A 24,596-nucleotide genomic window follows, 5' to 3' on the forward strand; every position below is an offset into this window, starting at 1 on the left:
GAAACACTAGCCAGTCCCAGTCCTGACACTCTTCTCACAGGGTCTCTACTCTCTGCAGGAAGAGGAAACACATTCACCATCAATTGCTCAGGCTTTGACCGATATGGAGTGGATCCTGCTGCCTTCCAAGCAGTGTTTAACAGAAAGGCCTTCCGTCCAGTCATCAACCACAGCATCCCCACTCTTGTCAACATCTCCTTCACTATGTCTGCCATTGTGGAAGTGGTGAGTCCTGACTCAACATAGCAATGGGATGAGCAGTAGTAAGCAGTGGGTTCCCTGCTTGAATTTTATAAAGTGAAAAATCTCATTCTTTGGCGTGGGAAGATATGATAGGGCATAATGCTTCAGTGACATCATGGCAGATAAAATCTGTCCCTTTTTGGACTACTCCATAAGAAACATAACCCCAATAGACTTTCATACTTTTAACTTCACTTATTGTACCCTGGGTTATTTGACCTCCATTTTTCAGTGGTTTATGATTAAAAATCATAATTGCCACATAGAACAGCGTTGGAAATGAGTAGGAGGTAGGTGGTGGCATTGGACTTGATCTCATGGAGACCATGATCCTAGATAAAAACTGTTTTTTTCAGGACGCACAGCTTCAACTGATGACGTCTTTCCTGTGGCTAAACCTGGTATGACAGACTGTTTCCCCTTTACTATGGTACCTCTCATTTTCCACTCCTGGGTGCAGATTACAGTGGATAAAGCTGAGAATACTCACGAATCAGACAAGTTTAAACACAGCCGGACTAACAAATGAAAACACAAAACTTCCTGATTATTTTGCCAGTTTTGGAGTGCAGAGATGGGGCACAGGGAGAAAGTATAATAAACCAAGATCATGAAAGACGAGACTCAAGTGTCTCCATCCCAGGGACTCCAAAGCTAAGGTCAAGGTCTTCTTTGAGAGCATCAAGGGAGAACTAGAAGGACTTTGTTAAGGACATAGTGGCAGCTGTCACCAGAGAGGGCGTAGGAGAGTGAGAAAATGAGAGAAAAAAAGAAATGTAAAGTACAGGAGGCAGAGTGCGATTAAAACTAGTTCCCACCCCATTTGTCCCACACCATGGTTTCCTATAGATTTGGTACAATCCATTCATCAGGTGGAACCCAGAGGAATGTGGGGGCATCAGGAAGATCAGCATAGCAGCTGAGAATCTTTGGCTTCCAGATATTTTCATCGAGGAGTTGTGAGTATCAGACCTGGAAAAAAGCAAGAAGGAAACCCTATCTCCAAGGAAGGAATTGATATAACCAATAAGGGACATGCAAAGACTCAACTTAGAAGGAGCAATGTCTGAATTGAGCGTACACACACCCCCTCCCAGAATATGGCTATAGGTGGAAGGGGGAAGTCAAATGAGAGGAGTTGGAGCACAGGGATGGTCTGCCCTGAGAAAGAGGGCCAAGATTGACAGGGAACCCACAGTGTCCATCTTCCTATCCCTCTCCCATACATACAGCATGGATGTGGATCAGACAGCTACAGGTCTCATGGCTTATATCAACAGCGAAGGTCTCATCAAATATGATAAGCCAATGAGGGTGGTCAGCATCTGTAACCTGGACATCTTCTATTTCCCCTTTGATGAACAGAACTGCACACTCACTTTCAGCTCATTCATCTACACAGGTAAGTGAGGCTGTTTATAGTGGCCTATTGAGAGGCAGAGAAAGGGTTTTGAGAAAGAAGACGCCAGGAAGCTGGGAAGAGTGAGGGGATCTCACTGAAAGGGGTGTGGAAGCTAAGTGGTAAGGGATCAACAGTCTGGGCAAAGGGTTTGGGAGCATTCTGCGAGGCTGAGTTGTCTGGGTCTCCTTTGCAGTAGAGAACATGGTCCTTGGCATGGAGAAGAAAGTGCAGGAGATTTCGGACACATCACGGAACCTCATTCGGAGCAAGGGGGAGTGGGTACTTCTGAATATCCACCAGAGAATGGTGAAGATGACTGTGGGCACCAACCAGTATGACCAAATCATTTTCTATGTGAGCTCAGGGGCCATGGTTGTGGTCTTCTCTAAGATGCATAGCTTATGTCTCCCACCAGAATTTAAGCTCTCCCACTAGAAAGTAAGCTCCATAAGGGTGGAGATTTTTATAACTTTTTTCACTGATAAATCTCCACTACCTAAAACGGTACCTGGAACTCAGTAAATCTTGATTGAATAAATCCTCCCTGAGGAAAAAACAAAGTTCCTATGGGAGTGACTCATAGTGAAAATGAGCTTCCCAACTCCCATGTCTATCAGAACTCTTTGGAAAACAAGAATTTTTATATTTATTTTTAAAAAGAGATGGTAGAAAAGTTATGAAACACTAAGTGATATTATGCTTTCAAATCCAAATTATCTGCCACTGCCTTGCTTTACCTCCCACTGGTCTTGAATGGCCACCGACAAGGTCACTAGAGAGTAGACCTTGATAAGGAAAACAAGCAGAAATACAAGGATAAAATGTACATGATACCTAGGAATTTGGTCCCACAGTCCTGCTAAGAGCCCTACATTGGTAGGGCTAAAAATGGAAGTGAAGAAAGTTGACACCTTGGGCCAACAAGGTATGAGATACATTTCAGTGGTAAGCAGGATGGCAGAAGCAAACCCTGGAAAGGGAGACTGGTGATTAAGATGACTTTGTTGGAAAGAGAGGAAAGTGAAAGGGACTTGAGGTAACATTTCCTTCCTAGACAGTTTGGTCTGAGACGCATCTCAACTCTTGCTCTTAACTGGCTCAGCAGCCTCCCAGCCTATTCCTCACTTTCTCCTCCCTCCAGGTGGCTATCAGGCGCAGGCCCAGACTCTATGTTATAAACCTTCTGGTGCCCAGTGGCTTTCTGGTTGCCATCGACGCCCTCAGCTTCTACCTGCCGGCAGAAAGCGAGAATCGTGCCCCATTCAAGATGACACTTCTCCTGGGCTACAACGTCTTCCTGCTCATGATGAATGACTTACTCCCTGCAACTGGCACCCCCCTCATCAGTAAGGCACCCCCCTCATCAGTAAGGTCCCTCCCTCCATCAGAATAATAAAAGCAAAGTGGGGGATGGGGTGGGGAGATGGTCCAGTGGAACCAGGTCAGAGTAAAAAGAGATCCTGGAAAAAGGTTCCCTGGGAAAAGAGAAAACACAAAGTCCTGGGAAGTACCTCTGACCCTCAGGCAGACTAATTTTCCCTCCAGGTGTCTACTTTGCCCTGTGTCTGTCCCTGATGGTGGTCAGCCTTCTGGAGACCATTTTCATCACCTACCTGCTGCACCTGGCCACCACCCAGCCCCCACCTATGCCTTGGTGGCTCCACTCTCTGCTCCTCTACTGGGCCAACCCAAGGACATGCTGCCCCACTGCACCCCAGAAGGGAAATAAGACCCTGGGCTCCACCCCCACCCACCTGCCTGGTAAGGGAGTCAGCACTGCCCACACTTCCTTTTCCCACACCTCCACTCCTCTGCTCCTGCCTCCTTCCCTGGCCCCTTCCCTCCCTAAGCGCACTTCATGACCCATGGCTGAGTCTCTTTCCCTCTGTAGGTGTGAAGGAGCCCGTGGAGTTGGTGGGAAAGGTGTCAGGTCCCAGAGAGGCAGAGTTAAATGGGTGTCCTGAGTCCACAAGGGCCCAGCAGGAAGATGAAGCTCAGAGGCAGCACTTGGTCGATTTGTGGGTGCAGTTCAGCCACATGATGGACACCCTGCTCTTCCGACTCTATCTGCTCTTCATGGCCATCTCCATCACCACGGTCATTGTCCTCTGGAACACCTAGGCAAATGCCCACCTACAAGCTCTAGTCTGGAGCTTCTCTTGCCTCTGGAACCAGCCAAGCTCCCATGTGTGCCCAAATCCCAGCCTCACAGCCCTGGCAACCACCTTGTTTTCAGGTGTTTCAGTTGTTTTCAACTCAGTCCTCTGCAGTTTCAGACAAGACCTGGATGATTGCCTGTGCCTCCTAGAGAGGGTCCTTGCTCCTACATGCCATCAGCCCCCTTCATGCCTCCGGTACATGCTGCCTGCCTGACTCCTCAAGATTCAAGTTCCTGGAATACTTTCTTGATTGACTCACTCCAAATAAACCCCTTTGCAGAAGGCATTGGCTCTTTCCTGCATTATATTACAGTATTAAAAATCTTGAATTGAGAGTCTTCTTGGAGAAGCTACTCATTACCAAAGTAAAAATGATTTTTAAGTCTATTAGACAATTTGTGAAAACAGGGAGAGGGGAGAGAAGGGTTCAAAACCAATTATAAGAAATTATAATAAAATAGAGATTAATCTCCTAAATCTAGTTTTTCTGGATTTAAGCTTTAGAAATTAATAATGTGCCAGAATCAGGCATCTCTTACTTAAAGTGTGAAGCATTTTGTCACAGCCTGACATATGACTCATTCATCCTTAAGCATTTAGATGTTAACATAATCCCAAATTACCGTTAACTGTGTTGCGATCAAAGTGGATGTGCCCTTAATTGTGTGAAGTAAAGAACATGAGGCCAAGGACAGCACATTTGAAAATGGCATCTGCTTTACTTACGAGTAACACAAATGCCCCCATGTGAACTGGAAAATTCCCCTTTCCAGCACTTGCCTTATGATTTTGCAAGTGTTTGTCTGTTGACCCATCTCTCCCATCTTCCCCTGTCTGGGAGAAGCAGAGGCTCCACTGTGTCACTGTACATGGGAGCTGTGACATGATTTGCTGGACACCCTAGGTTCAGAAAAGCACAGATATGAGAGCATATGAATTAAAACTCACACAAAATCGTTTATTTTTAGCAACCATTTATTTTCCTTTCTTTTATTCTATGACTTTCTATCGCAAGATAGAAGATTAACGTAATGTTTACTAAACAGCATTTAGCTGGTTCCTCCTCTGTACTGCTCTTGCTCAAACTTCTTTGGCTCCCTCTGCAGGGAGCTGTAGATGCCCAAAGGTTAGCAAGGCTATCAATTTTCACTGGAAGTGGTGCTGTTGGTGATGCGGGCCAAGGTCCTACCCCTTGTTTGCTGCAGGAGCCCAAGCCAGTAGGGGCAGACGTCCCCAGCTGGGTGTTGAGTCACCAGGACCAGCTATGACTTGTTCTTTCCTACAGCTGGCCCTCGGGCAGAAGTCCATAGGAAACTGGAATATTGAGGCAGAGGCACCCTGTTAAGCTCTAAATTGCTACTTGCACCCAGGCCCATGGTCTTCCAACTCAACTTGTGTTCCTTAATTCTTTTTCTTTCACTCGCATTTTTTTTTCCAAGAATGTCTTTGGTTTCTCAGTTTCTAAGGCCCTGTCAAGCACCCCCTCACCATCACCAGTGTTCTAGGCATGTCCAAAACCTAGTATATACACAATCCAGGCTCAAATTGGGAGGCCCTGACATTCACCCAAATAAATCAGCATATCTGTTATTATTTCTCAATTCTTCAACTCACAGCTTTCTACAAAGTGAGCCTTTAGAAAGGACACAGTATAATAATAATAATAACCGACACTTAGTAAGTTATGAATATGTGGCAGGCACTCTCCTAAGTGTCTTAGATAAATAATCGCATTTAATCCTTACAGTAACCCTATGAAGTATGAATTGTAGATCCATAAACCCTTGCAGCCAAATGTGTTTGGGAATCTGGAATTTTTCATATTTTTAAAAAGATTTTATTTATTCGTGAGAAACACAGAGAGAGTCAGAGACACAGGCAAAGGGAGAAGCAGGCTCCCTTTGGGGAGCCCATTGTGGGACTTTATCCCAGGATCCCGGGATCATGACCTGCGCCAAAGGCAGATGCTCAACCACTGAGCTACCCAGGCATCCCAGACTTTAAAAAGGAAATAATATGCATGTACTATATGGGGTACAGGGCAGCACCCTATGATCAAACACATTAACATTTCTGCAGTGAAATCTATGAATATTCACAGTAGGGAACAGAAATGATACTAGGGATAGTCTCACATCATTTCAGGTCAGGTTTAGCCACCAAATAACTTATGAAAAATCATTTGGTTTTCAAAGCTCTTTAGGTTATAGTGCTGTGGTTTTGTATTAATGTCCCCAGTTTTATATATTCAGATACAAGAGATGAAATAAACGAAGGAAATGAAGCACAGAGGTGAAGTGACAGCCACTGAGCTGTCTCCTAGGTGCCACAGCTAAGTGACTGAGCCATGGTTAGATACTGGGCTCTGAGCCTCTGCCTCACTGCCCTCCAAACTGAGGACGAGAACTGGACAGGTTCTCTAAGAGCTCCGAGCTCCATGCTGAGATGTCAGTTCTGCTGCATATCTTTATCAGCTAATGTCAGAATTAAAATAGACCTGATCAGGGTCCCAAAGACAAACTTTCTTTTAAATTTTCTTTTACTCCCTTCCTCAGGCTTTACCACTCCTCCCGTCTCCCCTCCACCCCCTTTATACATAATAGGTAAGTTCACTACTTGCACTTTCTCCACTTCTTTCTGTAGTGTGTATTTCCCCAGATCTCATCCCAAAAATCCACTTTTCCTTTGTATCCTCCATAGATTTCGTTTTTTGCTGCTCATACATATTCTACAGCCAAATACTTGGATCTTCTTCTCCTATGCCCTTTCCCAAGACAGTCATCTCACATGTCACCTGGAAACTCATTCTTGACATTTCTAAGTAGCTCAATGACCCAGCTTTTGGGGGGATTCTGAAATTCTTTAAGATCAATATGTGGCATTTTAGTTTTCCCACCCATCTTCACGGTACATATTTTTACGCTTATTTTCTTCACATTTGTTCTGGCACATGAATTAAGTGTTTCATTTGAACAGGAGCTATGCGATTTGTCTTTTTTGACACATGAATTAAGAGGCTAGATCTCCTTTCAGTAAGAGAAGGCATAATATAATTATGGTGATTTTATCTTCTCCTCAAGCAAAATCTGAACACACGCTCTTAACACACAAACAATAATCATGTGGAACCTTGAAACCAGAACCCTCCCAGAAAATTGACTGATATGGTTGCTGCCTTTCTGTTCCATCTATAATAGAATTGTCTGATAAGTACACTTGGTGATAATGACTCTCCTCTTGTTATGGGGCAAACGTCTGAAAGGCTTTGCAAAGTAATTTAGGAAAATCTTTAGAAAAATCTGCTGACAGGAAACTGGTCCTGCCTGGGCTGTCTTGCATTTGATGGTTTGTCTCTGCATGGTAGCCATTCATCTTATCCATTCATCAGCAGTGTTATCCGTGGTTCTTGCACATACCTGTATTCACTTCCTTTCTCTAAACTATTATAAGCAGTATTTCTCCATGTTTTTCACATTTTCTTTCAGGTCCATATTAACCTGGCATTAAAATGTATTATCTCATTACTGTCTTTGCTTTCTCTTCTCTCCCTTCAGGTCCACTCTCCCATGTGAAGTCACAGACTTCTTATCAAGCCCATCCTTTTCCTCTCCAATTTCTGACCTTCCTTTGATAACCTCTCCTATTTGATCATTCATTAGCACTGCTTCTTCTAAATGGCAGAGGGAAAAATAGTTTAAAAGGGAGACTTTGGAATCTGGCAACCCTGGGTTCTAACCTGACTTTGTTACTTGTTGGGTAAAAACCTGTATAGGTGGATTCACCCCCACAAGTTTCAATTTCATTTATGAAGTGTAACTAATAACACAGATTAAATAATTTTAAAAATATGGATTAAAAAATCATTTACAAGCTTACAGAAACTAGAAAGCCAAATGCGATGCACCAGAGAACATCTATTTATCACGCAGACTGAGACTCAGTATGCAAAATCGACTTCTAGGTGGGAGGCAACAGACATAAAGAATTACTGACTTTCTGGTTTAGCCTCCTCATTTTTCAGATGAGAAAAATGAAGTGATAAGTGTGGGGTTGTCTGTCATATTTCAAGAAAGCCTAGGATCAGAGTCTGGGCCTGTCAGAATGGCAGGTCAGATGAGTGTTAGTCCATGCGACTCTCTTTCCAGGTGTATTTCAGAGTCCCAAGACCTTCCTTCTCTCCTGCTCCAGACACCACAGCCAACCTGACCCCAGTTAGTGACCCACTCTGCCGTTTGGGTGTTCCAGTTGCTTCTGTATTCCTGGATCCTTAGCCCTGGCCGATGGCCTCTGTGTGTGTCTGCAATCCATCAGGGCTGCAAAACTAATTTCCCCCTTCCACCATCTAATTCTGCCCTTGCCAGGTTACAGCTAGATTTCCAAGCCTAATCCACCAGGGTCCTAGATGAGTAGGACCATGTAGTGTGATCCTGCTTGGAATAAGCTAAGGAGAAAGTTATTGGTGTCTGTGACTTGAAAAACTACAGCTCCTGTCCTCACTGATTACCCTGGAATCCAAGGATTGTCTAGGGATTTCACTGGTGGGAAAACCAGGGGCCTAATAATCCAGTCCACAAGACTTCCCAGCTGTGGAGTAATAAAAAGAGCAAGGAAAGAACACTGGAATCAGATCTGTGTTTGGATTCTACCTATTTCTACCTGGGCGGACAATGAACAAGATTTTTTACCTTCTTTACCTTAGTTTTCTTAATCTATAAAATGGGAGTAATACCACTCAAAGCAGTTGGGAGGATAAGAATACTGTAAGTAAAGTGCCTAACGCAGTGTAGGGCACATGGCACAAACTCAATAAATGGTAGCTCTGGTTAGGCCTTCATTGGAAACTTGGAGGGGCAATCAGAAAGAAAAGGCTGGGCCCGGGCTCTAGGCCTCTGCACCTCCTCTGTAGTGCATTTTCCAAACCCTATCTCTACCAAACTGCACACAAGATGGAGGGCCACACCTTAGCAAGGTGGGAATAGCAAGCAACTTCTCTGATGTGGCCTCAGGACCCCCAAGGGGTTCCCTACTATTTTTCTTACATTTGCCCAAGGTGCTTGTGTGTAACTGACTGCTAACTACTATATGCTACACCCTGGGTGGGGACAGTGGGGGGGTCAGTGGATAGAACAAGATGTGCCCCCTGCTTTCTATGAGGTTATAGAGTAGGAAAGGAGATGCCTTACTGCTCTATTTCTTCTGCCTCTATCATATGCATTTCCTGGCAGCTAAATCTACTTTTTTTTTTTAAAAGATTTTATTTATTTATTCATGAGAGGCGCAGAGAGAGGCAGAGACATGGGCAGAGAGAGAAGCAGGCTCCATGCAGGGAGCCCCACGTTGGACTCAATAGGTCTCCAGGATCACCCACGGGGCTGAAGGCAGGCGCCCAACCGCTCAGCCACTCAGAAGTCCTGAACATGTTGTTTTGTAAACAAATTAAAATATTTATCTTTTCTCCCTACCTGTGACCCTCCAGAATTCTGAAACTCTCCGCAAGTAATCTTTCTTTTATGGCCGTTGGAAATCATCTGCGGAAGTTCCACGGGAGGGCAGCCTGGGTGGCTCAGCGGTTTAGCGCCGCCTGCAGCCCAGGGCGTGATCCTGGAGACCCAGAATCAAGTCCCGGGTCAGGCTCCCTGCATGGAGCCTGCTTCTCCCTCTGCCTGTGTCTCTGCCTCTCTCTCTCTCTTCTCTCTCTCTCTCTTCTCTGTGTATTCTCATGAATAAATAAAAAAAATCTTTTTTTTTTTAAAGGAAGTACCGTGGGAATCTGTTCTCATTGTAATCAGACATCATTGGAAGGATTGGTTGTATTACCAAGGCCTTGAATAGAATGGCATCTGTTTTTCTTTTTCTTCTTCCCCCGCCACCCCCCACTCTACTTTTGAGTCCAACCTTTTGACTTAGGTCCAGTTTTTCATCCAACCTTGATAAAAGCAAGATGCACATCAACTGTCCTCAGCTGCCTTTCATCAGGGCTTGAAGTCAACCCCCTTTCCTAGACTCAAGGTCTGATAGCCAGCCTACCTGTGAAACTCAAGTGTACTTGAAAGACTTTCACTCTTAGCCAATCCAGGAGTCCAGTGCATCCATGTGGATATAGACACAGTAGTACTTTGGTCCTATATGGCATGATGGCCCAATCCTCTGGCCAAGTTTCCAAAACAGAGAAGAAATACCTTACAGAGCTGGCGGGGCTGAAGCACTGCAGATGTCTCAAACCTTCAAACCAGACAGAAAATATGTCTTTCCTATGTTTCCCTAGCTTGAGCCCCTCAGTCATTCCTGCCTTCCTCAGCTCTTTCAATTTAGAGCCGTCATAATCTTCTATTCTGAACAAAGTTTCTTTTGTATTCTAGATCTGATTCTTCCCCCTTTCTGCAAGAAAAAAATTTCTAGGGCAGCCCGGGTGGTTCAGCGGTTTAGTGCCGCCTTCAGTCCAGGGTATGATCCTGGAGACCCGGGATTGAGTCCCACGTCAGGCTCCCTGCATGGAGCCTGCTTCTCCCTCTGCCTGTGTCTCTGCCTCACTCTCTCTCTCTCTCTCTCTCTCATGAATAAATAAATAAAATTTTTTTTAAAAAAAAAGAAAAAATTTCTAAGTCTTTCTGGAAATGTAACTAAGATACTTAATATAACAATGCTCCAATTCATTCATTTGGCCCAAGTGTGTTTTCTTTTTTTCTCTCTTTTTTTTTTAATTTTTATTTATTTATGATAGTCACACACAGAGAGAGAGAGAGAGAGAGGCAGAGACACAGGCAGAGGGAGAAGCAGGCTCCATGCACCGGGGGCCTGACGTGGGATTCGATCCCGGGTCTCCAGGATTGTGCCCTGGGCCAAAGGCAGGCGCCAAACCGCTGCGCCACCCAGGGATCCCCCCAAGTGTGTTTTCTATATAGAGATGTCACATAAGACATACTACTGATACATGCCATGAATATTGATGTTATCTGAGATTACTAGTTTATGATACTGCATAACTCTACAGACAACACAAAGACATTAAAAATGGTTCTGCTACCTTAATTTTATAACTTCCATAACCATGTAATCAATGAATAAAGTAAAAAAAATATAGAAAATTTGGTTTACGGGAAATGAATCAGAAAGGCAAAGGGATTGAAAGGAGGAAATCTTGGTAGGGGCTGTTGAAAAAATATAGACAATAGATGATGAAGGCAGGAATCAAGCTTTATAATTTGGTATTTGTAATTACCTTTAATGAATACATAACAAAATCACTAAATATTGTTACCTCTCTAAATCTGAAGATTCCTTGGCCTTAGAAGAACTTAATTCTTACTTCCCCAGCCCTCACCCTCTCATTAAAGTGAGTTGCTTTGTTATTGATCTCAGCACATTGCTGCCAAGCAGGTGCTTCTCCCTTAGTCTTGGCCCAACTCCCACCCCTGCCTGGAGCCCGGAAGGCATACCAACACAGGGGCAAAGCAGGACACTCTGCTGTGACCTCTCTGGCCACAGCCTCTAACCAGGGAGTGGTCACCTGTCATGAGTACTATTCAAAACCAGGAACCAAGGTGTGGTCTGAGCTCCTTTAAGTTCAAGGTTTTGGGGGCTCATGGTGAATCCCCAGAGAGACGTCCAGAAGAGAAGGATGAAAGGGGGGTGGCCTGTTGGGGGGAGAGTCCTGCTCTGCCTCACTGTCAGCCTTCTGCTTCCAGGTAAGATGGGCCAAGAACAGGGAAGACCAAAATGTGGTTCTAAAGGACATCTAGGAACTTCCCTTCAGCACTTGGAGGACATTCGGAAGTAACATGTTAAATACTTCTTCCCTGATATCTGTGTCTTGACTGTGTGTGTGTGTGTGTGTGTGTGACCGATAGACATTCCGCTGATCAGATCACAGCCTTCTGTATTCCTGTCCATATAGAGATCTGCCAAACTGTCCTACTTCACCACCTCTCCATTTCCACCTTTTCATTTACTACCAATGTCCCTCCCACCACACCCTCATCCTACTCTCCCTGTCTTCTTCCCTTGATATGGTATCTGTGAGAAGAGTAGCCATAGATTTTAAACATGCCATGAAGGAATAAGTGTAAAACACTGAGGGAGGCTAAGCATCAATCTGAGAAAAAAAAAAAAAATCAATCTGAGGTAGGAGTAGATACTTTGCTTCCATGAGGGAATATCTGTTCCTAGTCAGGATATATACCTTAAATATTATGGAAAGAGATAGAGTTGTAGAGAAACAAGCAAAGCAAAATATCTCACAAAGCTCAAATGGGGAAAGATTCTGCCCAGGTACTACCAAGATGGGTTCCTGGTCATAGCGAAGAGACAACACCTGCAGAGGCCACATTATATGACTGGCATGTGGTATAAGCTCAGTGATATCATCTAATTATCCCAATGCTGGAAATAAACCCCAAGATATCTGGTCACTAAATCTGAGAAGGGCAAAATAAATGCATAGTGCCAAGGTACATACCAATTCAGAATACCTACTACATGTTACCCATATCTACCTAGAACGTAAAATTATTTACTTCCTTTATTTTCTTGATAAATCACTTACTGTCTTCAGAAAATGGAAGTCTCTGAGAATAAGGAAGAGAAATGCACTATAGCAGATTTCTAAGTGATTTGGATGATGAGTTTTAGGGCAGTGCTGAGAGGTGCTACTAGGTAGATCCAAGCAGTCTGTGATGGATACACTTGAGGACTTGTTGAAGTAGCTGCCATTGCACCAAGGCCAAGTTTGCATACAGATTTGGGCAGGTTTTGCATGAGGACGAAACAATAGGAATGAGAATAGAGTTCTGGTTCAGCTTACCACATCAACTTCCACTATTTGCTTACCAGACCTGCCTATCCCCTCTGATCTGGCAGGAAGGGATTTGGCCTTGGGGAATCTTGGCCCAGGAAGGAGGGCTTCCCACTCCTCCCAGTATGTCACCCGTTTTCTCTCTGCAGAGAGGCTTCAGCCCTAGCCATGGAGGCCTCTCTCACAGGGTCTCTGCTCACTACAGGAAGAGGCGACACTTTCACCATCAATTGCTCAGGCTTTGACCAATATGGGGTGGATCCTGCTGCCTTCCAAGCAGTGTTTGACAGAAAGGCCTTCCGTCCAGTCCTCAACTACAGCAACCCCATTCATGTCAACATCTCCTTCACCCTGTCTGCCATCCTGGAAGTGGTGAGACCTAGTCCCCACTTTCCATTTTTCTAATAGGGAACAAGGATCCTCTGCCCTATTAATACAACATTGTACTGGTCTGGTAGTGAACAATAGGTCTTCTAAATGGATTCTACACAAATTAGAGGATTTTCCTACAGGATGAGGAGAAATAAAGAAGAATGTTACAGTGGTATTTTTTTTCAGGAAGGATTTGTTCTTGAGTCCTGTCCTTTCTGGAATGCTCCAGGAAAAAGTGATCAGTATGTCAGTTAAAACCTGAATTGTCCCTAGATACAGGGGCAGACAAGTGAGGAAAAGACAGTCGAGCATCTAGAACTATGCCTGACCCAATAAATTAGTAAATATTGGTAAGAATATGAGGTGGGCATGAGCCAAGTCTTTTTGTACTAATGATCCTGGATGGCAATCTCTTTACCAGAATGCACAGCTCCAGCTTCTGACGTCATTCCTGTGGATGAATGTGGTAAGGCAGATTCAACCGTCCTTTTCCCACTTCCATTTGTAAGTATAAAGGTGAGGAGTAACTTAGAGGTTTCCTAGTCCAACCTCTACTCATGTACAAATCTTTCCAGGACCAAATAATTCCATCTAGAACTGGACTGACCTTGAGGACACAAATCTCCCCAGGCAGCTTGCAAAAATGGAAATAGTGATCCAAGAAAATGGCCAAATGGTTTGCAGGCCAATATGTTGGTGTGCTCCTGGGACCAAGGGGGTTTTAGGTTATAATTAAGGTCTATCCGGAAAAAAGGCCATTACCGGGTACATTACCAATAGCACTTAGCTGGATAAAGAGAGGGAGACCCGCTGTGGTCACAGGGACATGAGTGGGAGAAAGAAGATCAGAGCTCAAAGAAGAACAAGAAGGTAGGAGAAGCTGGCTGAATTAGCTGCACCACTGCTCACCTCTTTTCCCATTGCCCTGGCTACAGATGTGGGATAATCCTTTCATCAGTTGGAACCTGGAAGAGTGTGTCAGCCTCAAAAACCTCACTGTATCAGCTGAAAACGTGTGGCTCCCAGACATCTTCATTGTGGAATCGTGCGTATCTGGGTTGGGGAAAGCCAGCACAAAGCCCATCTGCAAAGAACAGCTGAGGGTCAGTGCAGAGCACAGGAAAACCAAGACACTCAGACAGGAGAACAGTTAATCTCAATTAATTGACTTGCACAAAATACTATGAGCTGTACAAGAGACAAGATGGCATGACAGTAGAGAAAGGGTCCAAAAGGGGAGCACAGTAGGGAAAGATATGGGAAGAAAGGGAAACAAAAGCTAATGAAGGCACCACAGCACCAACTCCCTCCCTCTCACGAGCAGCATGGATGTGGATAGAGCACCTCCAGGTCTCACGGCATTTGTCAACAGTGAAGGTCGAATGAAGTATGACAGGCCAGTGCGGGTGACCAGCATCTGTAACCTGGACATCTTCTACTTTCCGTTTGACCAGCAGAACTGCACTTTCACCTTCAGTTCCTTCCTTTACACAGGTGAGCAAGACATGTATTGCCAGTTATTCAAGATTTGGGGAAGATATTTAAGTGGTGCAGGTATTGTTAGGGAAGGTTTTAGATCAGTGTTTCTTAACTCTGGCCACCCACTAAAGCTTTTTTGAAATGTCAGTAACTATGCATCACTCTAGGGATTTCGAATTAATTGTTCCAGGTGGGGCCCAGGTACTGATTACTTTTTATATGTCCTCAGGAGATGCTAATGTGCAGACAGGGTTAAGAATCACTGCTTTAATTTCTCAATACAGTTTATTTAAAAAGAACTACAGAAGGGGGCAGCCCAGGTGGCTCAGCAGTTTAGCGCCTGTCTTTGGCCCAGAGTGTGATCCTCGAGACCTGGGTGGGCCGAGTCCCACATCCGGCTCCCTGCATGGAGCCTGCTCCTCCCTCTGCCTGTGTCTCTGCCTCTCTCTCTCTCTCTCTGTGTCTCTCATGAATAAATAAAATATTAAAAAAAAAAAAAAAAAGAACTACAGAAGGGCACTCGGGTGACAGTTGGTTGAGCGTTGGACTTCGGCTCATGTCATGATCTCAGAGTCCTGGGATGAGCTCTGCATCAAGCTCTACACTCAGTGGGGAGTCTACTCTTCCCTCCCCCACTGACCCTCCCCCTCCATGCACACACACACACACACACACACTCTCTCTCTAATAAATAAATAAAATCTTTAATTAAGAAAAAAAACTATAGGGGCACCTGCGAGGCTCAATCACAAGTGCATGTGACTCTTGATCTCCAGGTTGTGAGTTTGAGCCCCACAGTGGGTATAGCAATTACCAAAATAAATAAGTAAATAAAAGAAAAGAAACTTTTAAAAAAAGGACTGCTTGAGATCTTGGGTGGCCCTTATGCCAATGAGGCCTATCTGACCTTGAGCTGCTGTAGAGCTGCTGCTCTACAATTTTTAGCTGAAAACTTAATTTTGATAGCTAACACACTTAAACCAGTAAACACACTGAATACCTCCAAGTGTCATGTGGCAGATTTGGATAAATTAATCATTATAGTGGGCATGCATGTAATTATAAAAAGGTTGAGCTGTTCGAGTTTGATACCACTAAAACAACATCATACAACTGGGAAATGGAGAAGGAAAATAGGAATGATTGCAAAAGTTCTTGACTCACTTTGAGTCATACCCAGTATTCCCATAAAAACTTTGATTCATTCTTGTTTTCAACCGGAAAAAAAAAAAATCAATGCTGCAGCCTGCATATACATGAATTGTGGTCCTATAACCCACTTTTGAAAAAACTTTCTTTCCCCCTCCATTCTTTCTCTTTCTTCAAAGACCAGCTGTATTCCCTTGTACTTCCTGCATTGAAGTCCTCTCTGAATACTTCAGACTGCATTCACTTATTCCTTCTTAAAAAAAAAAAAAAAAAAAAGTCTACCATGAAATCCAGCACACTGAAGCATTTTCTAATTGTTTTGTCTGGTCTCCCAGGTAGGTTATAAAGTTCCTTGAAGAAGAAAAGGAATAGAGAAGAAAGTTTGCCAAAGAAGCTCAGGGGGGGGAAGTTAACTTGGGTGCAGGAATCTTGGAAGCACTTCTGGACTGAGCTGTCCCCGGTCTCCCTTGTAGTGGATAGCATGCTACTGGGCATGGACAAGGAAGTGTGGGAGATAACAGACACATCTCGCAACCTCATCCAGACTCAGGGAGAGTGGGAGCTCCTGGGCATCACCAAGGCCACCCCAAAGATGCTGGTGGGCAGCAACGTATATGACCAGATCATGTTCTATGTAAGTCCAAGGGTCCCTTTCTGACTTCTGAGCCCAGGTCCTCTGTGATTTTCCTCTTGACCTAAGGCACTTTGGAAAGTAAAAAGGATTTCCAGGGGGTTAAGCACCTGCTCCCCACTCTACCCTCTATCCTAACTGCCCTAAAGAAGGATCACCAGGGCCTCCTCCTTCCCCTCCTCCCCTCTTTCCCCCCTCTTCCACCCTACAAAGAGGAGGAGTAGCTCAGCTGTAACAAGCTCTACTGTTCAGAATGGAGCAGCCACCTCTGTGATGGCCCCAAGGGCCCTACTTGCCCCTGAAAGTCTGCAATTGTTGTGTTCCCAGCAGGTTGGACACATTTACCACTGAAAATTAGACAACAAAGCAGGACACTTCAGTAGAGGATACAATTAAATACATGTGTTACCTAAAGCAATCATCCCACAGCCAGCCTAACAGCACATCAGCAAGGACTATAGTCAAATATACAAGAACCCCTTGGCATCAGTATATTTGCTACCTTCTCCATAATCTCTCTGCCCCACAGGTGGCCATCAGACGCAGGCCCAGCCTCTACGTCATAAACCTTCTGGTGCCCAGTGGCTTCCTGATTGCCATCGATGCCCTCAGCTTCTACCTGCCAGCAGAAAGCGAGAATCGTGCCCCGTTCAAGATAACCCTTCTACTGGGCTACAACGTCTTCCTGCTCATGATGAATGACTTACTCCCAGCCAGTGGCACCCCCCTCATCAGTATGGTCCCTCCCACTTTCCAGGGAAGCAAAGGCAGCAGGGCATAGGGAGGGGAACCAGAAACTGGCTGCTTCTCCACTTAAGGAGGGAAGAGGTTCTGTGGAAAGATTCAATTTGGAGATGGATGCCTGGGTGGCTCAGCAGCTGGGCTTCTGCCTTTGGCGCTGGGCCTGATTCCAGATTCTCAGGATCAAGTCCTGCATTGGGCTCCTTGTATGGAGCCTGCTTCTCCTCCCTCTGCCTGTGTCTCTGCCTCTCTTTCTGTGTCTCTCATGAATAAATAAATAAAACCTTAAAAAAAAAAAAACATTGGATTTGGAGAAAGTCTTCAGAAAAGTGTAGAGATGAAACGGCCCTGGTTTACTTATAACTTGTTTTGCTTTCAGGTGTCTACTTCGCCCTGTGTCTGTCCCTGATGGTGGTCAGCCTGCTGGAGACCATTTTCATCACCTACCTGCTGCACCTGGCCACCACCCAGCCCCCACCTATGCCTTGGTGGCTCCACTCTCTGCTCCTCTACTGGGCCAACCCAAGGACATGCTGCCCCACTGCACCCCAGAAGGGAAATAAAGGCCTAAACCTCCACCCTGCTCACCTGCCTGGTAAGGGGAGGCAGCACTGCCCATACTTCCTCTTCCCACAATTCCACTCTTCTGCTCCTGCCTCCTTCCCTGCCCCCCTCCCTCCCTAAGCGCACCTCATGACCCATGGTTGAGTCTCTTTCCCTCTGTAGGTGTGAAGGAGCCCGTGGAGTTGGTGGGAAAGGTGTCAGGTCCCAGAGAGGCAGAGTTAAATGGGTGTCCTGAGTCCACAAGGGCCCAGCAGGAAGATGAAGCTCAGAGGCAGCACTTGGTCGATTTGTGGGTGCAGTTCAGCCACATGATGGATACCCTGCTCTTCTGCCTCTATCTGCTCTTCATGGCCACCTCTGTGGTCACAGTCATCATCCTCTGGAACACCTAGGGAGACATCCACATCCACTCCTCCATGAAAACCACAGCTTGAAGTTTCTCTTGGTGTTAGAGCCAGCCAGACCTGGGCTCCTTTTCTGAACTTCTTCACTTACCCCAGTGACTACCATGCCCCATCAATATCCCCCAAACTCCAACACAACCCTACTGTACAGGTTCAGAACTGCCCCCAAACAATTTCCTGATTTCTCATATGCCTTGGTCCTCATTCCTACACACTTAGTGTTCCTTAGCCACACCTAACTTCTGACTCTGTTACCAATGGAGGTCAGGGTCAGCAGTCTCTCCTTCAATGATTGTCCCAAAAAACAACTTTTCACAAAGCACTGGCTCTTCAGTACATTTACAATAGGTCCATAAACATTGGGGCAGAGAGTTCTCTTGCAAGACACTGATAGTTCACTCTAAGTGAGTGTGTAATCCAATTTGATTTGAAGTCTTTCAGACACTCACAGTTTTAAAAGAATGAAAGGGTTAAGTCTCATTTGTAAGAAATCACTATAAAATATTTACAATTGCAAAATGTTTCTTTCATCAACCACTTTCATTTCACTTGCCTTTACCTCTCTCATTCCAGAAATTGCTCTTTGAAATAAATGATATATTGTATCTTCCCCACCACCACCCAGAATTCACAAAATCAAACAAGGAGGGCCTTCTGAATACATGTTTGGAGGCACATGGGTGGCCAGTTGGTCAAGCATCTAACTCTTGATTTCTGCTCAGATCATGATCTCAGGGTTGTGAGATCAAGCCCTCTGTAGGGCTCCACATTTAGCGGAGTCTGCTTGAGCTTCTCTTTCTCACTCTGCTTTTGCCCCTCTCCCTACTTGCACTCCCTTGAGCTCTCTCTCTCTCAAAATAAATAAATAAAATATGATATACTTGCTTGGAGGAGGTCCAGAAATACTAGTTAGGGACCTTAATTCAAGGATTCAGGTTAAATAAATTGTCATACAGCCACACAATTAGATGCTTTGTAGCCATTTAAAGTGAGAATATAGGTCAATGTTAATACCATGGAAACACATTCATGATATATAAAGTGGAAAAAAACAAGTTATAAAACAGTTTTTATACATAAGTTCTGTTTAAAAAGAAAAAGAAGGCTGGAGAGAAGTGCAGAGAAAGCCTCTCGGTCGTCTCCGCTCTGGGAGCAGCTCTCCAGCTACAGCCCTTCATCCCCTGAAAATGTACGCCTGTGCAAAGTTCGTCTCCACCCCCTTCTTGGTCCGGAGCACCTCTCAGCTGTTGAGCCAATCACTGTCTGCAGTGGTGCTAAAACCACCAGAGACACTGCCAGATAAGAGCCTCAGCAGCTTGACAGCCCCACATCCCCTGACCTCACTTATTCCTAGCCGCAGCTTCCAAACCAGCACCATTTCAAGGGACATTGACACGGCAGCCAAGTTCATTGGGGCTGGGGCTGCCACTGTAGGGGTGGCTGGCTCTGGGGCTGGAATTGGGACTCTGTTTGGGAGCCTCATCATTGGTTATGCCAGGAATCCCTCTCTGAAGCAACAGCTCTTCTCCTACGCCATTCTGGGCTTTGCCCTCTCGGAGGCCCTGGGGCTCTTTGCCTGATGGTGGCTTTTCTCATCCTCTTTGCCATGTGAAGGAGTCGTCTCCACCTCCCATAGGTCTTTCTCCCATGTCTTGTCTGCCCTGTATCCCTGTATGTTCCTTTTCCTATACCTCCCCAGGCAGCCTGGGGAAAGTGGTTGGCTCAGGGTTTGACAGAGGAAAGACAAATAAATACTGTATTAATAAGAAAAAAAAAAAAAAAAGAAGTGCAGAGAAAAAAGATATAGATGGCTAGAGACCAAAGCACAAGCAAACTTTGTCCTGGATAATAGGATTAAAAATTATTACTATTTTCTTTTATATCTTCATCTGTGTTTTCTTAATTGTTTTTCAATGAGCATGTATTATCTTTACTATCCAAAAAAAAAAAAAAACCCTATTTTTTAAAGTGTTCCTTATAATAGTACTTCACAACTTCATAGGCAGATATGATCTTGGGGAGGATTCTAACAGCTGGCCCTGAGGAGAGCCAGAAATTGAAATGGGAAGTTAAAAGAATACCAAAGACAAATTTCTGAATTATATTTCAATTAGGTGAATACATTTCAGAGATTTATTTATATTTCTGCCTTCTCTAAGAGACTATGTTTTTGGGTGGGTCAAGTACAATGTCTCATTCATTTGTCTAACTCAGAATATGGCATTAATGCCTGACACACAATGGGTGCTTAATATAGACTCACTGAATGATTAAATGTATGCATGAATGCCAGTCAACCAAGAATCAGTATTTTACTATTTCTAGGTATAATCCCTTTATCCCATCCTGGTATATTTTATTTTGTTTTTCCATATCTAATGTGGAAAATTAGCAACCCACTTTTATGCATCAACTTTACTTTTGAGTTCTTAGAGATATTAATTATACACAGACAGGTATTTCTGCTTGCACATTCTCATGTTTCCTTCTTTCCATTACTCAGAACATATTTCTCATGCAGAAACTTGTCCTTGACTTTTGCCAGTAGCATAAAATGAAGAATGTTTACCTCATCTTTGCAGAATTTCAATTTTTTTTTGAATTTCAATTTTTTAAGATCACTTTTGCATCATTTCTTTTCCCATCTCCACATTTGTATTTCTCTACATGTCATTTTGCAAGTTTTTTCCACCTCGTTGAAATTTGACTTTAGATTTTCTGTGCCAAGACCATTATAATTGACAATATCCTTTGCGAAAGAACATCCTGTTCATATGTTAGGGTTGAGATGAACTTTGTGATCTAAAATATGATCTAAAAAACAAAGCAAAATATTTTAAGCTAGTACTAGCTCAGACATGTCATCAGGAACATTAGGAGTATTTCACAATTTCAGAGGGGGTGCTTCTGGTTCCTGCCATCCTTCTCCCGTTTAAAAGATATGTTCTCATTCATTTGGGGAATATAAATAATAGTGAAAGAGAAAATAAGGGAAGGGAGAAGAAATGTGTGGGAAATATCAGAAAGGGAGACAGAACGTAAAGACTGCTAACTCTGGGAAACGAACTAGGGGTGGTAGAAGGGGAGGAGGGCGGGGGTGGGAGTGAATGGGTGACGGGCACTGGGTGTTATTCTGTATGTTAGTAAATTGAACACCAATAAATAAAATAAAATAAAATAAAATAAAATAAATAAATAAATAAATAAATAAATAAATAAATAAATAAAAGATATATATATAAATAGTAGCCCTTGGGCAGCCCGAGTGGCCCAGCGGTTTAGCGCCACCTTCAGCGGGGGGGTGTGATCCTGGAGACGGGGTTGGGGGGGGTGGGGTGGATCGAGTCCCATATCGGGCTCCCTACATGGTGCCTGCTTCTCCCTCTGCCGGTGTCTCTGTCTCTGTGTGTCTGTCATGAATAAGTAAATAAAATCTTTAAAAAAAAATAGTAGCCCTTGTGATAATAACTTTATTTCCTTTTCCTCCAATTTCTCTCATAAATCTCTGTTAAGAGTGTGCATGGAAGTTTATGAACTGTTTGTAAAAACCAACCCACTGGCCCTGGATATATTACTGTCCTCAAATGTTTGATCATATTTCTAACTTCTTGGGTTGTGCTTTCTACTAGCTTCTCACTCTCTTTTCTTTAGCAGCATCCAGCAATATCCTCACAACCTTTTCACATCTCAGTGTTTATTTTCTTATCTTTTTTATTTTTTTTTATTTTTTAAAGATTTTATTTATTCAGAGAGAGAGAGAGGCAGAGTCACAGGCAGAGGGAGAAGCAGGCTCCACGCAGGGAGCCCGATGTGGGACTCGATCCCGGGTCTCCAGGATCACACCCCGGCTGCGGCGCTAAACCACTGCACCACTGGGGCTGCCCTATTTTCTTATCTTTTTTAAACTCAAGTATAGTGGACACACAATGTTACACTAGTTTCAGGTGTACAACATAGTGGTTTGACAAGTCTATATGTCATGCTGTGCTCACAAGTGTAGCTACCATCTGTCACTATCCAATGCTATTACAATACCCTTGACTCTATTCCCTATGCTGTGCCTTTCATCCCCGTCACTTACTTACCATACCTGGAAGCCTGTATCTCCCACTCCCCTTCACCATTCTGCCCATCTCCCTCCTCTGTGGCAACCATCAGTTTGTTCCCTGTTTTTGTGTGAGTATCTTTTTGGTTTTTGTTGGCTGATTGTGTTTTCTCTTCTATAAAGTGCCAATTTATGTCTTTAGTCCATTTTCCTGATAGGGTTTTGTTTTGTTTTGTTTTGTTTTGTTTGTCATTATATGTTTTGTGTATTTTCTACTATTCTTTTCTCAGTTATATGTTATAAAATTATTTTCCCAGTTTATGATTTGGCTTTTCATATTTAGTGTCCTTTCATGAAAATAAGTTTAAAATTTTTTTAACTGCTGTATTTATCAATCATTTCCTCTACGTTTGTGATTTTAGGGTCCTATTTTCAGAAGTCTTTCCTTATCCAAAGTCCTAAACCTTGAAAAATGCAGAGGAACTGGATCATTCATACATTGTGGGTGGAATGTAAAATGGTACTGCCACTCTGGAAAAGAGTATTACAGTTTCTTTAAAAATCATACATGCAAATACTATACAATCAGCAATTCTACTTCTGAATATTTATTCCAGGAGACTTGTTCACACAAAAACCCATAGACAAATGTTTATAACAGCTTTCCATGTAATAGGAAAAAACTGAACAACTCTGTGAAAAAATGTATATTTGGTCTCTGCTCCCAGTTTCTGACACAAAGTTCATAAATCCCTTGGAATTTTGTGGATAATAAGAGCATCTTTTATTTTAATGAGGTGACTTTCGTTGGACTCCTGGATAGCTTCAGGATGGGGACTGGTCACCAGAAAGACCAAGCCATGACTAAAAGCTTGAAACTCTCAGCCCTAATCCCCATCCTCTAGGGAGAGGAGAGGGGCTGGAGATTGACTTAATAATTGATTGTGCCTACATAATGAAGCCTCTGTAAAAAATCTTTAAACTGAGACACCTGGGTAGCTCAGGCGTTGAACGTCTGTCTTCGGCTCAGGGCATGATCCCAGAGTCCCACAATGGAGTCCCGCATCAGGCTCCCTGTGTGGAGACTGCTTCTCCCTCTGCCTATGTCTCTACCTCTCTCTGTGTGTGTTTCTCATACATAAATAAATAAAATCTTTTAAAAAAATCCTTAAACTATGCAGTTTGGAGACCTTCCAGATTGGTGACACATCTACATGTTGGAACTCCATAGAGACAGAAGCTCCTGCCCTCAGGACTGTTCCAGATCTCACCCTGTGTACCTTTTCATCTGGCTGTTCATCTATATACTTTATTATATCCTTTTCAGTCAGTTAACAGAAGTAAATGTCTCCATGAGTTCTGTGAGCTGTTATAGCAAAAAATTGAATCTGAGGAGGGGGTTGTGAGGCTCCCCCAATTTATTGTCAGTTGGTCAGAAGTATAGAAGGCCCTGACTTATAACTGGCACCTGAAGTGGGGCTAAGTCTTGTGGAACTGAGCCTTTAACCCAAGGGGTATGCCAGAAGGGGAGCGTCAGAATTACTTGGTATGAGGGGAAAACCCACAATTTGGTGTCAGAAATATTGTGGGAGCACCTGGGTGGTTCAGTCGGTCAAGCATCCAACTCTTGATTTCAGCTCAGGTCATGATCTAAGGGTCATGAAATGGAGCCCCATATCAGGCTCTGTGCTTAGTGGCAAGTCCGCCTGAAAGTCTCTCTTCCAAAGTCTCTCTTCCTCTCCCTTGGCCCCTCATTCCTTCAAATAAACACAGACACAGACACACACACACACACACACACACACATATATATATATAAAGTGTTGTAAGTAAAGTAGAGGAAATAAGTGTTTTCCCTTAAAACTCAGAAGTCCTTCAATTGGTCGAACAATTGAACCACTCAACAGGTGAGTGGTTGAACAAACTGTGGTACATTCCTATCATGGAATACTAATCAGCAATACAAAGGAACACATACTGATACACACAACCATCTGGGTGGATCTCCAAAGAATTACACTCAGTGAAAAAAAAGCCATTCTCAAAAGTTTATACTGCGTGGTTTGACTTACGTAACATTCTTGAAATGACAAAATTATAGAAATGGAGAACAAATGAATGGCTGCCAGACAGCAGGAGATTAGGGAGGAAGGGAGGTATTTACAGCTATAAAAGGACAACATAGGGATCCTGGTGTTAAAGTTATGTATCTTGACTATATCAGTTTCAGTATCCTGTTTGTGGTACGGTAACATAGCCTAGCCCAAAGGTTTTCAGTGAAGTTAAGTGTGAATCAAAACCATCTGGGGAGCTTTTAAATACACACACACACACACACACACACACCTCCATAGGGGCTGGGGGTGGGAGGGGGAGGTATTTTCAAAAAGATCACTATGATTTTTAATTCAACATTCCCCCACAGCCCCAGGTCTGTAGGCCTCTAAGAGACATAAGATAAGGAAGGGCGTGTAGGAGAGTTCTGTGTTAGGAGAATGGCAAAATGAATTGGACTGGGAGAAAACTAGACAGAACAAGCCTTATGAAGATGTTTTAATAGTGCAAACAAGGGATGTTGCAGATCTGCACTAGCTGTGCTAGCTGTGGGGGCAGAGG

At 43.8% G+C, this 24,596-nt stretch overlaps 2 protein-coding genes and 1 pseudogene across 2 annotated transcripts; all 3 read left to right on the plus strand.

The window, feature by feature from the left end:
• The first annotated feature begins 204 nt into the window (after positions 1-204).
• Positions 205-3,981, plus strand: LOC140622414 (5-hydroxytryptamine receptor 3C-like). Its single transcript, XM_072808144.1, has 9 exons — positions 205-225; positions 600-644; positions 1,093-1,202; positions 1,476-1,645; positions 1,839-1,963; positions 2,422-2,424; positions 2,787-2,991; positions 3,191-3,406; positions 3,537-3,981. Exons 1-9 carry the CDS (start codon positions 205-207, stop codon positions 3,764-3,766), a joined length of 1,125 nt encoding a protein of 374 aa, XP_072664245.1. The 3' UTR covers positions 3,767-3,981.
• Positions 3,982-11,422: 7,441 nt separating this feature from the next.
• LOC140622085 (5-hydroxytryptamine receptor 3C-like) lies at positions 11,423-17,923 on the plus strand. The gene is made up of 9 exons (XM_072807601.1): positions 11,423-11,489; positions 12,801-12,967; positions 13,389-13,433; positions 13,903-14,012; positions 14,292-14,461; positions 16,069-16,229; positions 16,756-16,960; positions 17,347-17,562; positions 17,694-17,923. Exons 1-9 carry the CDS (start codon positions 11,423-11,425, stop codon positions 17,921-17,923), a joined length of 1,371 nt encoding a protein of 456 aa, XP_072663702.1.
• Positions 17,924-19,068: 1,145 nt separating this feature from the next.
• Positions 19,069-19,696, plus strand: LOC140622088 (ATP synthase F(0) complex subunit C2, mitochondrial pseudogene; annotated as a pseudogene).
• Positions 19,697-24,596: the final 4,900 nt, after the last annotated feature.

This window comes from Canis lupus, chromosome 31 (genome assembly GCF_048164855.1).
Source record: "Canis lupus baileyi chromosome 31, mCanLup2.hap1, whole genome shotgun sequence".
NCBI classification, from domain to species: Eukaryota; Metazoa; Chordata; class Mammalia; order Carnivora; family Canidae; genus Canis; species Canis lupus.